At 37.4% G+C, this 16,300-nt stretch overlaps 1 protein-coding gene across 1 annotated transcript in view; it reads left to right on the top strand.

The window, feature by feature from the left end:
* Nucleotides 1-12,694, top strand: part of AIR9 (Outer arm dynein light chain 1 protein) — a 160,884-nt gene extending 148,190 nt beyond the window's left edge. Inside the window, exon 38 of the mRNA XM_089377429.1 lies at nucleotides 12,231-12,694. Coding sequence (XP_089233555.1) covers nucleotides 12,231-12,401 — 171 coding nt within the window. The 3' untranslated portion in view covers nucleotides 12,402-12,694. The remainder of the gene's footprint in view (nucleotides 1-12,230) is intronic.
* The last annotated feature ends 3,606 nt before the right edge of the window (nucleotides 12,695-16,300 follow it).

Here is a 16,300-nt window from a genome sequence, read left to right as displayed (position 1 = left end):
TATCTAAGATAAGAATAGTCCAAGAAAGACATACTCTATGAACACTTGGGTGGGGTATGTGCCTTGAGAGACAATGATGATGGTGTCTATAAATCATTCGTCTTGCCAGCATTGTGCTCCGATCTTGTGGAGAGATAGCGTTGTTAGTCAAGGCCTTGTTATGTGACAATGCTGGTCGTTATGATGCTAAACAAATGGGCTACCAATTTGACTCTTCTTATGAGATCTCTTCACATTGAGAATGTCCATGTACCATTTATGAATACGTCCCTAGTTAAGAGGGAGTGTTGAAAAATGTTTAACTAGGTTCGGTCTTCATAAATATGAAATGTACTTTTGATTCTTGTATTTTGTAAAATGAAAGAAAAATTATTATTGTTAGTTTTGGAGCATGGTTTTAATGCTCAAGGTCTTTTATTTTAAAGGTCAAGCAACCATTGAGTGCTTCTAGGGTTTGTCCTAGGTCAAGAAGTCAAAAGAGTCATTGTCATAAGTTGAAGATCCCATCGGGCACATTGTAACTTTTAAAGAGAATTATTTTTGTATTTAAAAGAGTCAAAATACCCTTCAAGACGAAGTCAGCCTGACAGTTGAGAAGTCGACCTAATTTGAGGAGCCACGTCCACCTTGAGAAGCCAGAGGAGGGAACTTGACATCCTTTGGACACATTCACTTCTCATCTCATTCAAGCAAAAGAGAAGCACAAGAAGGCTAGCAAAGGAGGTTGATGAACATAAGTGTTTGGGCTAATTCTCTCTAACATGTGGGAAGAAGGAAAGCTAGGGTTTGCTACTTCAAGGTCGATATTCTCTATCTGCTCGAAGATGATCAAAGTTGCTGGTAGAAGGGGCTAATAGGTTACCTACTAGCCCTAGACAAGGGCCTAATTGGTCACCTAATAGGTCCCTTGATTAGTATGGTCTCCCTCTCTCCCTTGGAGGGTTGACCTCCGTCAATCCTGCTGGCTATTGGTACTGCCCTTCGTACCTGCTACTAGGTACTATCAGAGAGGGGATTGGACCCCAAATCTCGAATTTATCCATATGCAAGGAGATCGTCTTGCACTGCATGAGGTAGTACACTGCTAGGAGTGATGCCGGATTCCGCAGGGAAAATTCACGATAAAGGAGAAAGGCAAGATTGCACAACTCCATGCCTTAGTGCCTCTTGATGGTAAGTGTTCGATTCAGGCTCGTGGTCATGTGCATATAAGAGCTTAAAATCAGGGCTATGATTGGATAAAATTTGGTGTTCAGATGCCAAATTTAAGTTATAAGGCATAATTAAATAAAGTCTGTAGGGGAAATATCTGAAGGTGCCACATCTATAGAAAGAAGAGAAACAACGTGAGGACATGTATTCCAATGCAAAGCGATGATTAGAAGCTCTTTGGACTGGTAGAGGCACTACTGTTCCCTGTTAAATAAATTGAAGGTTGCTATGAGTAGAATGATAGGCTGTAGTTCATGAAGAACAATGGGAATAAGCTGCACTGCTGTAATGAAACAGAAGAAGAGCTTCGGGAAGCATGCCAAGAGAAGTGCTGTGAAGGCATGATGGAGATGCTAGTGTGCAGTGAAAGAAACACAAATCTGAAGAAGAGATGCAGAGAACAGATCTGAATGCTGAAATCAGATCTGGGTAGAGAAGAGTTGCAGAGAAAGAGACCAAAGCAGAGCTGAATGCTAAGATCAGATCTGGGCTAGTGGTGAAGAAATGCAGTGTAGAGATAGAGTCTGACTGCAAAAGTAGGCTAGAGTAATCGTGTATGGGATTTATGCAGATGTGATTAAGTTCAGATATGAAAAACCACTAAAGAACTGGAATCCAGAACAGATTTGAAAAAGAGCTGAATGTGAAATCAGAGCAAGAAGTTGTATGTGTAAGTTCGTATTAAAAAGCCTGTGGATCCAAGTTTGAAATGTGATTAAAGAGGGATGTAATGAGCAAACCAGGTTGGTGCCTTCACATCAGGGGATAGAGGTCTCAAATCTGGGGTTGGTGCCTTCACATCAGGGGATAGAGGTCTCAAATCTGGGGTTGGTGCCTTCACATCAGGGGTTGGTGCCTTTCAAATCTGTGGGGGTTGGTGCCTCCAGTAGGTCAGTGCCTGCAAACAGTGGGAGTTGGTGCTTTCAGCAAGTGGGTGCTTGCAAAGAAACGAGGGTTGGAGCTTCCTGTAAGTTGGTGCTTACATAATTTGATATAATTTGAAGTTGGTGCTTGCATTTACATCATAATCAAAAAGAATTTGTGGTTTTCTCCTGTATGGGTTTCCACACAGATTTCCTATGTTCAATATCCTATGTGAATTGAGGATCATTATGTGATTGAATGTGTTTGATTGGTTAGCTAATTGTTAAAAATTATATAGTATTGATTCGCCCCCCCTCACAGTATTATCCTGATTCCCAACAATTATGAACTTTTATTGTAGTGAAAACAAATAACACTAAATAATGGTTGTAAAAAAAGACCAGACTTGGAAATCATCAAATGTTTGATGAGAAAATGGGCAGCAATTTGTAAATAGTGTGCACATTTCAAACCTTGTAGAAGGTTTTATGAAATATTAGTTACTTGCTGGAAGTATAACACATATTGAGAATGTAAAAACAATGAAAGAAAATTGATTCCAAATACATAATATTCATGAAAATCATCATTTTCCTTCCTAAAATTGCTTGAAGACTTTTAAAGTCTGTTTCCTCAAAATCCAGAAATAACAGGTCAAGGAAACAAAAAGAAATAATGTTTTCTCTTTTTATCGGCATTCTGTTTAGATTGCAGTGATATCTAATGGTTGTGGTTCAATATTGTCCAGAATATTGTTGTATCACAATTTCATGCTAGTGATATGTTGTTTGAGCCAAATTTTTTAGGAATATCATGATATTTATGATAAATATGTGATGTTTGCAATAAAAATATCAGGCATAGATGAAATAAATGTGATCAGAAATTAATCGACAAGGGTTTTGGAAAAACTGAAGTGGAAATAATAAGGAAAAATCGGCAAACATTGTAAAGTACAAAAATATTAATTTTTTGTCATTTTTAAATATAAACCGCCAACAACATCAAATAATCACATTGCCACATACATATGAAAAAAAAGGTTAAAACACTTGAGATGGAGTCCTTGGGATTTACCAGCCACTATTGCAGTTCACAGTTGAGCCATCCTGTATTTCTTTAAGAAAGAGAAAAAACAATGATATATAAGATATATAGGATGCCAAAAGATGCATCAAAATTGATACTAAATCCAGATAGTTGGCTACTCAAGGACACAGACTGAATAACGAATACAAAATGACATCAGATATATATAAAATGTATCTTATCATGATTAGTCATTTACACGAATCAATCTAGTAGTGAGATACCAATTCTCTCTTTGCCTTTTATGGAAAAGGGTAAGAGCTTGTATGCTACAATAAGGCCCTGCAGCATCAATCTGACATTCACTAGTAGTCACCTGAATATATCTATGTGTAGTTGGTGATGAGGCCACCTCATAAACCTCCTTAGTCCCAATGTCCTCTTGTGAGAGCTTTGTAACTCTGTCCCTCGACAATGGGGGTGGTGTTGAAGAATCTAAGGCAATCAAGCGTAGTATGATTCTTCTTGACTTGATAACAATTTGTGGAGTCTTTTTACTTTTCTTGTTAGCTTAATCTTCTTCTTATTAATGTATGTGTGTGTACTTCATCAAAACTACTACCAAAAACACAAGAACAAGAACACAAGATATTGGCTCTCTGCCAGGGCCAAAACCTCTCTTCTCTTGAGAGGAAAACCCTTTAGTAAGTTTCTCTTATTGAAGCTTATTATTGACCAATGCCAAAGCCTAGACCTTTAACTAGAATGTCCTCCAAGCACAAGTCAAGTCCTTTCTCCTTTCCGCACTTAGTTACCTGACGCCTAGTCTCCCTTCTTCCAACACTTCGTTCCCCGACACTTTGTCCTCCTTCTTCCGGCACTTAGCTCTTCTTTCAACTGTTGGTAGACCTTGTTGCACTTGCTCTAGAAGAGACACTTGTGATGAGTCCCTTTCCTTGTGAATGATCCTTACTTCCTCCTTGACCAAATGAGCTTTTCGTTGAGGTGTAGATGCAGATTTGGTAGGACTTTTCTGCAACCCTAATTTTCCCACATGTGGTAAGTACCCTAGAGAATTAGGGTTCTTTTCCTTCGCTAGAGAGATAAGTTTCTTCGCTTGACTTGGGAGGCTTAGTTTCAAGCCGAAACAACACTAGTTCATGCACTGTTTGTCCCGGCTATCATAGCCGCAAACTTGACCTCCTTTTCTTCGCACGCGTCATTGTTTCTAGCCCTAGAAATAGTCCTCTTCACTTCGGTTTTCCTCCTTCCTTCGTTGCACTAGGAGATCTCTTCTTCGTCCTTTGTTACCCTTTCTCTTGCCTCTTTTCTTCACAGATTTCAGAGCTATGCTTCTTGACGTTGGAGGAGTGGCCAACCTCTCTATATATATATAGGACTGTCCCTTCTTTTAGGCTGACTATAAGACTGTAGGCCGACTTGACTTATTTAATTCAGATTTCTTCTTTTGATGGTGCCACATGCTTGGAGGAGACTTGACTTTGCTTGGAAGTGTTTTCTTTGATTCTCATACATAATTATACCTAGTGTAACATGCCCTCAAGGTCTTCAACATTTTCTTTTGACCATTTGACTCACCTATAGCACTTAACATGTGCTAGACCTATTTCAATGAGCAGGAAACTCATTGGCATATATTATAGAAATAATATTTCTTTTCTTGAATAAGTACAAATATCAAAAGTACATTTATGAAGACTGCACCTAGTTACATTTCCTTCAACAGGTGGGTCCTCAAAATTCTCCTTTGCCCCTTGCACACCCCCAAGTTACTCCTCTAACTCTAACCACAAAGGTGCCTCCATAGTAGGCCTCTTAGATTCCACGCTTCAAGGAAATGGTATCCATGTTAGTGGGTTGCTCAATTTGCTTCACCTAGAGTTGAAGATTGTAGTGGACATAAACCAAATCAATGAGGCATTGATACTCAACTAGTAAGTGGGTCAAAATAAATTTAACGAGTCATTATTCTTGAGGGGCATATCCTAAGTTACGTGGAAATGGAAACAAAACTAGATTTGGATCCACCATATTTTTGAAAAGCCAACATCTAGATAAAGGTGGGGAAACACCACGTACGAAAAATATACTAATATATATTTTTTAAATTAAAAAAAAATATTCAATTTTTTTAATTTTTGTTTGTCAAGTTGTTTGTGATCCTCTAGGCTTGACCTGTGGTTTGAGGAGCCGTGACCCAGGGGCATCTACGCTATCAAGTCACTCAGGGATTGCACTCGGCCTGGGCCAGACCAACCCTTAGCTGACTGGATTTTTTAGCATGTCTCCTCCCCCTAACATAGGGCACAACCCCCCTGTGAGGTTTGATCTCGGGTCGCCTTGCTAACGAGGCCCATCCTCAACCGGTTGTGCTAGTTGGACTTTACAAAGCACATCAAAATTTAAAAATCAAAACATTCATGAATTAAAACATTAGAACTGAAATAATTAGGTTACCTATAAATCTGAAGACTGAAATAATGAAGCATCATGCTTTATACAAAAAGGATAACTGTAAATACAAAATTGAGTATCTCATCAATGATCACTCTATTGATATGTTGATGAAGAGTAGGTCTAACGATATGTCGAAAATGGGTCTACATGCTCAACATTTTAATATTTCAACTCTACATCATGATCAACTTGTCGTCTTCCTTTAAATTAACCTCAAAATCTAAAAATTCCCAATTAGTTACAATGATAAATGAATTCTATACACAATTTGAGAACACGGTCTATGTATCATATTGTTCTAAGTGACTCTTCATCTAGAGTTGGATGGGATTGATCTAATTAAATTATTACTGACACAACCATCCTTTGTATAGTATACTATATATGATTATCTATGTATTGTCTCAAATATTTCATGTTAGCATTATCAAAAATTGAAAATTAAAATTTTGATGTGTCAGACCTTTCCTACTAGCATTATCATGTGCTATACAGCCTATAGGTAATTAATAACTTATACGACTATACAACCTACAGATTACTAATAAGTAATCTAACTAAAAATCTAAATAGAATATTTGCTTTTTATGGTTTCAAACAGGTGGCAAATATCTTTAAAAAATTAAAAAATAAACCAAAAACTCTAATGTTATTTGCTTGGGATTCGGCATGTGAGGGCTAGTTGGCACAAGATCCGTTTCAGTAGCATGGGATATGTTTCCGGGTTTGAAGGATCCATTTATGTGGCGGATCCTACATGGATCTAGGTGGATCCATATCCGTATCCATATATCCAAAATGCGGGTCCATGGATCCAGCATCAAGACCCAATGGGTCCAGTAACACAGGGCATAACAAAAGTTAGATGCTCATAACCTATAAATATTGTAGTTGCAAACCTGCTGTGCCTCTGTTTGTGCGCTGTGTAGGTTTTCAAATACATTCTAGTTGTGCTTGCAACCAAAAGACCTACAAGTTTGGCTCAATGTTTTAAGACTTCGACTCCGACTCCGAATCGACCGAGGATCGACTCCGACTCCGACTCCGAAACGGTAATGACTCGGCCGGCTCGATTTCAATGACTCGGTCGTTGTAAAAAATACATTAAATATTTATTTTTTTGATAAAAAAACATAATTTTAAAGATTTTAAACATAATTTTAGAGATTTTCATTCATGTTTCCAAACACACCTACAACTGGAGTCCTTGCTGGCTGTGAGACTGAGGATGGTGGATTGGGATCTGCATTCAACTGAACAACATGTTCAATTTCAATTGATGTCTTGATATCTAAATCTAAATCAAGATCCTCATCAAGATCAAACTCTACTGGACGACTCTCCACTACCCAATCTCATGTTGGATCAATGTCTTCCAACACAATGGGATCTGAATTAGGTCTTTTGTTCAGCAAATGGTTTCGTCTGAGTCGGAGGTTGTATTGGACATAAACTAGATCATTTAACTGTTTTTGATCCAAACGGTTTCTCTTCTTTGTGTTACTTGGGAGCAGGAGCGAAAATGGGAGCGGGAGCGACATTTTCAGAAGCTCCTGGTTTGGGAGCGAATCCCAGAGGAGTTCGACAACCAATGTCACTAACATCAAGGTACATAGAGGGATTGGTGCTCTTGATTAAATAAGAGTTCCATACCCTAATACATGACAAAATTCAATGGAAACATTGCAATCCTCCAATCCTGAAATCCTGAAAAACTGATAAGTCTGCTGGATTTTGAATGAAATCTAAAATTCTACTTTCTCCATATGAAACCCAATGAGGCCAAAACCACTCTCAAACATCCTGAGTCATTTCAGGGTAATGTTAAAAATTTAAGTAAAAGGATGAAAATGAAGATCAAGGAGAATGTCACTTTTACCATGAAATTTGAATAGCATATCAATAGTAGAGAGCATTTGAGTGTGTTAAATAGGGTTTGGGAGGGGGAATGGACCCCAAATGACATTTAGAAAATTCATATAACACCTTGGAGTCCAAACCAATCAGAAATCACCTTAAAAATCCATTAAAAAATATTAAATTGCTGTTTAACGTGTTCTGGGCTGGCTTTTTGTGACTCGGCCGAGTCATAACAGAAACGGCCGAGTTGGCCGAGTCAACCATGACTCGGCCAAACGTACCGTTTCAAAGGCCGAGTCATGGCTGAGGGTATCGGCTCAGATCAAATACCGAAACGGCCGTTTTTTAAAACAATGGTTTGGCTAGACACCCTAATGGAAGAAAATCATAAATTTGGTGTTTTTTCATTAAAATTTCTCCACTGGACATCTACAACAAATATGAAAACAAAAGAGAAAAGAAGTCACATTGAATCCAGTAATACCCAAACACAAGTGAAAAACCAAACAAAGTTGTAACTAAAATTCGAAAAAGTCAGAATTGTAAACTGTTCCTTTCTTGGACAACAATGTCAAAGACAAATAGTCTAGTGGCATTCCTATACAATTCCTGTTCTTTAATAATGTTTATGCAGTCTTTTGCAAAGGGGACCATATATTGAAGACATTTATAGAACCATTCAAGCCAAAACTACATGGACAAGAAAAGGCAAGGTTGACAACAAGTGTTGTTACATGAATGGGACAATGAAGCATCCCATTCCATCGGTGATAAATTATCTCCCCAAACATTATTTGTTTGCAAAGTCCATGATTTGATAGATTTTGTTTGTTTCTCGTAGAAAGATCTGATTGCTTCATTGGACCTATACATGATCTCATACTAGAAGCCCGTTGGGGATTTTCCCCATCAACCAAGCAAAGAACCTTTATCAAAGGTTTATTGATTGCATACACTTCCTCCAGTCCTTCCTAGAAGCCGTCTTGGTTCATGAGTCTAGCAGTGGCTCTCTGATATTGTTTTGTGCTATATGCACAATTTTGCCACCTGTCAGAAAAGAAAGTTCACAAAGGTGAAGGGATTGAAGGGAAATGAAACTGGTGGCAAAATGTATAATACGAAGGTGCAACAACTGTCTTCCTTGTGAATTGCTTCATGGGAGTAAAGGACAATTCAATTGTTTGATATGTATTTGATGATGCTTTTGCCTTTATCAATGGTTGCCTTGGCAAATGTGAGTTTTTTGATATCCTCAAGCATCAAATGATGCAATGGGCAACACATGGAGTCCAACACAATGTGAGGTGCCTTTCCCTTAGCAATTTTTTGACAAACACATAATTCATAGCGTTATTGGTGGCTATTTGCACCACATGCTGCACTCCTACCAGTTTGACGAATTCATGAGAGAGTGAAGGAGAATTGAATTGTTTTATATGGATTTGGTGATGCTTTTGCCTTGAGCAATGGATGACTTGAAAAATGTGAGTTTTTTGATATCCTCGAGCATCAAATCGATGCGATGGGCGACATGTGGAGTCAAACACAATGTAAGGTCCTTTCCATTAGCACCACATCTGGGGGGAGGGCACACCTACCAGTTTGATTATTTCATGGAACAATCCACATAATAATGCAACTTCTTTAATTCATTGACTTCATAAACATTATGCCCTGAGGACAGTTTCACCCGATGAAGTGCTAAGAGATAGTAGCTTATACTATCAACAAATCATAGTGGCTTATACCTTGCTGTCTATCTATTCTGTCAGAAATTAACAGTGGCTTATGCCTTAAATCAAAATCGAAGTCCATGCCATTGAAATTACATCAATATCAGAAGAGTAAAAAATTGTCATCACAATAATCATAAGTAGCTGTTCACTTCTACTTAAGCTCGATTGGCCAATCTGCTCTGTGAGTGCTAGCCAGCGTCAGGTCAGTGGTTTGATTTCTTGGGCAGATGCGTGGGAATTGGTGGCAGTATTATCTTTAGGTAAACTTGTTTTATAGTCTACCCACCTGAGGAGTGAGCAGTATAGTAATAATGGATTTCCTATCCTTAGTGGGTAGGATTTCCACCATCATAATCAAAAGAAGAGAGTAGCTGTCCACTTCTGCATCATAGTCATCTTATGAAGTACAGAAACCAAACAGAAAATGAGATTGTAACATAAAAGAAGAAAATTCAGGGACCTGTGGGAGGTTTAGCCCCGCATGCACCTCAAACTGTAGAAAACCAGTCTAACTTGAGTATGCCTGTTTTGACAAATTATCTGCCTCCCTATTATAGTTTATTCTGATGTGATTGAAACCTATATCTGCGAACTCTGCAATAATGCAATTGTTATAACATGATCCAATAAAGGTCTCATTGCTATGTTTTGAAGCCTGTAAGTAGCTTTTGACTAGTCAATTACCAATCTAGATAACCAAATATTTCAAAGATTGTCTATATTCTTTTCCAGAGAAAATTTCAGCAGTGACAACAGTCTAATTCAACCCAACTTTTAGTACCTATACGATGTCCAATCTTGAAAGAAAAATGAATTTTGTCAGACAAGAACAGTACACCTCCAGCTTGACAAGGACTAGGGACAAGGCACAATCCTGGTTGTCTTCTATATGCACAATATCATGGATCGAGTCAAACTCCTCTAATTCAGCTGAATACTCTCATTGGAAAATCTGGAGATAGATTAGGCCCCAGCTGGCCTGTTGGACAATCTTGGGGTGCTGGAAAGCGTCACAGGATGTTCAGCCATTCCAGGCAAAGGACTAACCATGAACTGGTGCCATGCTTATCACACCTAACCTCTCTGACACCATTGAAAATTTTGGCCTGTACAACTTTTTTGGAAAATTAAAAAAAGGCATTCTGCTTTTACTGAGTAGTGTTACCACAAATCAGTGCTAGTCAGATTTTGGATGGTGTCAATAAAACAGAATTAACTAGTGATCAAAGGTGATCATGCTGGGGATCAATTTCAAGCAAGCATATTTCTTCCAACAGTAATGTACATGTCAGCAATTTGTGCCAAGTCAGCTCTTGTGTCAAAAGTTAAAACTGTTCCACGCCAGCAGTTTCAGTGTGCTTGAACTGGTCTGTGCTCAGGATGCTGCTATTTTGCATGCCAATCTGCACCTATGATGTTTCAATCTGCACTAATGCAAAATTACACTGCTGTATGAATTTTCATGACAATTTCCAACACCTTGTACCCTCAGAAGTTTATTATCTTGAAGGTAGTCTTAGCCAACTGTTGCTACAGGGTTGGGTGGCTGTACACTAGGTGTAGAGCCCTGATTGACTGATCGACATTGATTTATTTCATTTTAACGCTTTGTTGTAACTGTATTGTAGAAGTATAACAATATTTGAAGGGTATTGAGATAGGCTACTAGTGGATCCGTAAGCTCAAAAGTTGATGTATTGCAATGACAACATACATCTCCATGCCTTCTGCACTGGTACCAAGTCATTATAACAAGGATTGCTGATAAAATTCCATTATTCTTTGATTGGAGTAATATGGAATAAGGGCACTAGCCTTATAAGATATTGTCAATGGAAATGTCTATAATCAGTAGTTTTGTCCGACGCATCCTCTGTAAAATATTTAATGAATCACACCTTGATAGGCCACAGTTGGATCCGTAAGCTCGAGCTAATGTATTAAATAACAATCTATCATGCACGACTCCTATAGTTGTTCCAAGCCACTACTTATAACTTGGACAGCCAACAAAATCTGATATGCATCAACGAAATGAAAGTGGAAGTAATAAATAGGGGTACTCTCTATGTAGGAGATTGGCGAATGTCAACAGCAATGTCTAGTCATACCAGTAGTCTGCCATTGAACAAATCCCATGCTCACTCGATTATAAAAGAACAATTGGAATTCATTTCTTTCATTTGCTGTCTGACAAGGAAGCATCCTTATTTCAAGCTAGGCATCTACAAGTCAAGATGTAAATGTCTCACAATTTCAATTGAAGAAATGCATTTCACACTGGAGGTGCTTACATTCAACACTTGTCATGTTAGGGTAATCTATTAACTTATCTACCAACTCAGCATCTTGTGCAGTTAACAACTTGACATGAACTTAAAATATCGATTTCACTTCTGTTTTATGAATGACATATTTGGGGAGTTACTAAACGACAAACCAGAGGAGAAATGGAGAACACATTGCACAGTTATCATGATTGTTCATTTTAACCAAGTGGATCCACCAGAGAACTAATGGCCTTGATACTGAACCTACAACGAGTATACTAGTTTTGCACCCTACTGTCACCATCATACATTTCCCCAAGTGGGTGTGCCAGAGATCCAAAGGCCTTGATAAAAAATCTATAACGAGTATGCTAATTTTTCACCCTTTTCATCAGTGGGCATGCTCTGTCTTCACACTATAGAAAGGACAGGAAAACCAAAGGACGTCTTTTTTTCTACATGGCCTTTAAACAAACTGGCTTTCATACATCTAGGTGTATCTGGGTGTTTGATGCAAAGACATGCAGTGCAAGGGTGCCAACATGGAGCAGTGTCGGGGATGAATTACTAGCTCTCTTAAATCGTGTACCGAGTTGACAAAAAATATGGAGCAATTAATGATAAGGTTAAATGTTCCACAAAAATGGTTACTGCTTATAAACCTGCACATAAGTTTTTACCATCAGGGGGGGCCTCCATATGTTTTTCTGCTTGATTTGTGACAATTAAATTTTCCCTCTTTGGTTTATGCTATAAACAAGCAAGCGTTTTGTTTTTGCAGGTGGAGCTTTTCCGAAATGACCAGCATCGCTTGAAGATTGTAATTGATAGTGAAAATGAAGTAGATTTGATGGTACAAACACGACATATGCGTGATGTGATTGTTCTCGTCATAAGAGGGCTGGCACAAAGATTTAATAGTACTTCTTTGAACTCACTCTTGAAGATGTGATGCTTGACATGGTCACACTGCATTTGCTATTATTTGTTATCCTCATCATTTATTGTACATATATATGGGCTTGCACCTGAGTATTATTTCTTGTTAAGTCCTGCACGTGGAAGAAATATTTCGACGAGTGATCTTGTAATTAGTATGTGTTTTGGGAACACATAATGGATGGTATTTAAATAGTATAGCAAGTCTGTGTACCAATGGATTTTGTGCAGGTTTGCACATGGTTAATGTGCCCATTGTAAATTATTCTGTCAGTTTGTGAAAATAAACTTCCCATAGTATATGTATTCTTTTTCTAAGTAAAATATTGTATTAGCAGCAATTGAACATTGTAGACTAAATTCATACATAAACTTTATATTTACTTGCCATGTCGTCAGAGCTCGAAACTCTCAAGTACCGTAGAAGATTAGTTTGCACATCATCCATCATATAAAAGTTTATTGTCATACCCACCCGAAGGGATTATTTTACTAGTTAGTCTTGATTGTATAGATTGTCTAGGTTTACCATGTCTGCATTATTGTCTCTTATGTGATCGTCTAAATTCACATTTGCAATTGCTAATTGCATAATCTGTGTCAATGTGAATGGCTATATTTTATCTGTAACGCAGAGACACATAAGCTCAGCCAAGTGGGACATTTGAGCACTCAACAGAGACAATTGGTGAATACATTTCAATTCTCCATATATTATGGAAGGGTATTCCATGGAAAGAACACTATTCCTTATAATGCATGGAAACAAATTATCTACAAGAATGCAGTTGAAAAGGCGACTCTTTCTTTTGATAGCTTATGTGAGCCCAATTCTGCAATAAGCTTTTGTAAAATGTATTGCACAAACTACTGAAAGTTCAATTCAAGTGGAAAAAATTGAAACTCGATTTAGCAGAAGTGATCAAGAAGTAAGAGAAAATTGCTATGAAAATTTGGCTTTTGACTCGTAAAATTTCCCACCATCACTTTAATTAGATCATGTGAATTGTGTAATTCTCACTGGTGTTTTAGAACTTTATTTTGGACTATGAATGCATAATAATAATAATAATAATAATGTTGTTAAGATACCGTGCTAATTCGACACATAAAAAAGTACAATTCATATGTTTAGATACGTTCTAATTCACTACATAAAAATCAAGATTATTCAGTGATGTTATAAACTCCATTGATGAAAAATGAGTAATTCAAGAGAAGATTTATAAGGCTATTCATATGCTTTTGGGATTGGCTCAAAAGCAGATAGTAATGTCGAAAGATGTCACATAAGGAGTCAATTGTCTAGGATATATTTGGTGAATATCAGTGTATGCTGTAATAAATTGGGGGCATTGTTGTAATAAATTGGGGGCATTGTTCTCTGTTAAATTTCCTTTAACTCCAGCAAATAGGCAAAATATTTTCTAGCATTTTCTTGTAAATTAGATTAAACTACAGATCACTGAATAAATTGCATAGCTGAGATTTTAAAAATAAATAAACTAAAAAAATCAGTGGAAGTAAAATGAGTCAATTCCCATACAGATTACTGAATAAATTGCATAGCTGAGATTTTAAAAATAAATAAACTAAAAAAATCAGCGGAAGCAAAATGATTCAATTCCCATATGCACAAATTTTTGCCCTTCAAATCGGCTGTTCATAAAATAAATTTCTCAGCATACAAGGACTCTTTTACTAGAAAAATCCCCCGAGGGAAATACTGAAAATTACAGCAATTTAGAACTTGGCTTATTAGCCATTGAAGAAACCTCGATCCGCATTTTGCTACTGTACACCTCTGGTATGGCTTGTCCCACAGTATGGCTTTGATGCTGAAAGCTCTGCACAGCATGTGTGCCCTGCTGTTGTACTAATGTTGTTGTACTTGTGCTGTATGGCTTGTGTACAGCCTGCGCTAAGCTATACCTGTTGTATGGCCTGTGTATGGCCTTTCCAGATGCCTGTTATCCTTGCGGCCCTACGACTTTGGTGCCCAAAAAATCTGTATGGCTTCTCTGTGTTGTACAACCTCCACATAAATTTTCGGATCTGAATTTCTTTTTGCTGCTACGCTTCTACATTTCTCCCTTAGCCTGAACATTGGATGAAGATCCTATATCACCTTTGTGTTCGCTTTTGAATCACCATCCATCGTGACTCAATCACTCAATATCTTGTGTCTTTCTCTTCCACTTAGCCTTGTTTTTATAATCTTATGATATTAATTGAATCCATGGATCTATTCTGCAAATGATTGATGGTTGAGATATTATGATTCATCTAATTTACTAATGCAAATAACCTTTGCATTTCATTAGATTACACTCACTTTTCTTATAAAAACACTGCACTTCAATTATTCCTTTAATTAAAGTAACTTTGCTAAGGTCGAAGGCTTTGAATAACTAAGACACATCTGAGCTAGATGGACTTGTAACTAAAACACACGGAACAATGTTATGTTCAAGAATAAATAATAACATGCTTCATAACAATCCTAGAAACCATTGATAGATGATTGGGATTTATTCAGCTCAGACTAGACACATAGAATTCCTTGAACAGATTTTTGATGTGCCTATACCATACTAGACACTAGGCATAGAGCATACATCTGTTTTTAGTATTATAGACTCTTTGCATAATCAATACCCCAGCTTACTGATATTTTTGATATGCCAAGATGAGCGGCCAAGCTCTTTATTTATAACATTTGCAGTTGATATTTGGTAATGTGAAACATTAACTAGTAAAAAGGAGATTCTTATGTCCTTGAGATGATCGGGCAACGGATGGACTATTAGTTGTTATCTCATCCCATGAGGCCTTTTTAGACGTAACGGGATCCATCTTCCTTTTCAGATTGACCTTACACAAACTTTTACATGGTGGAGAATTTTCGCATGAATCCATGAAAACGTCACTGACACCATTGTTCCCCAGTTAGAATTTACAGAGCTTTATTTCACACGTGTATATGGTTCATCATGCTTCCATCTGATTCAATAGCTTATGCTATTTATAAGAAGAGCTTCGGCGTAAATCACATATAGAAAGACTTTTGTCGACGCGTTTTGAGCCAGCAAGTGTGGCTCATCGTCACGACAAGTTGAAGAATCACCATACATAGAATTATTTGATGAAGAATAATACCTATCTTTAGGTAGTGGAGACACATGGCCAAGTCTAGCCATAGGTGGTAAAAAATCAAAACACGTGTAGAACGAAGATCCCATGTACTGTCCCCATCCACTTAGGAGGTATAAGACATGGTTTTGTTAGCCTAACAAGTTCTTGTAGGCTAAGGTGGGGAACATTTTAAGTAAAGGAACATGATTCGCCAAGGAAAACATTATAAATGTTAAAGGAGTGAAAAAGAGGTAATATCATAGATTAAGGAAAAGTCATTTTCAATTTATAAAGTGAAATTTTTTAAAGTGATTTTAAAAAATGAAAAAGGTAAAATGGTGGCAAAAGTGACCACTAAGTTATAAAAAAGGAAAAATGAGCAGTCTTTCCTTATTTTATCACTTGCATTCTGAGAAAATGAGTTTTGGAGAGTTTTTGGAGAGAAACTTAGGGTATGGGAAACCTTAGCCGCAATTGCTAGCTTTGGTGTTGAAACTATACACAATTGATTTTCTCTTTTGATTTTGTATATTGTAGGTATCTTTTTCCAAGTAGAAGTTTTCAACATTGTTTACTTGTTGGTCGGTTTGTTTAACAAGTGGGTCGAGTTTTACAAGATTGAAGGTGCTCGAGTTTATTAGCTTCTAGGTTGAGTTTACCCTTGTTTCCAACTGAGTACGATTTCCATTGCTGGCCATGAGTTTAATCTCCAAGCTAGATGAGTTATGGGTTGAAGGGTAGTGTATTTGCTTGCATACACTGAGCCCCTGAGACACA

Source organism: Pinus tabuliformis, chromosome J (assembly GCF_031772625.1).
Source record: "Pinus tabuliformis cultivar Carrire ecotype Pingquan chromosome J, CPIR1, whole genome shotgun sequence".
Lineage (NCBI taxonomy): Eukaryota > Viridiplantae > Streptophyta > Pinopsida > Pinales > Pinaceae > Pinus > Pinus tabuliformis.
This window is presented reverse-complemented; position numbering and strand designations above follow the sequence as displayed.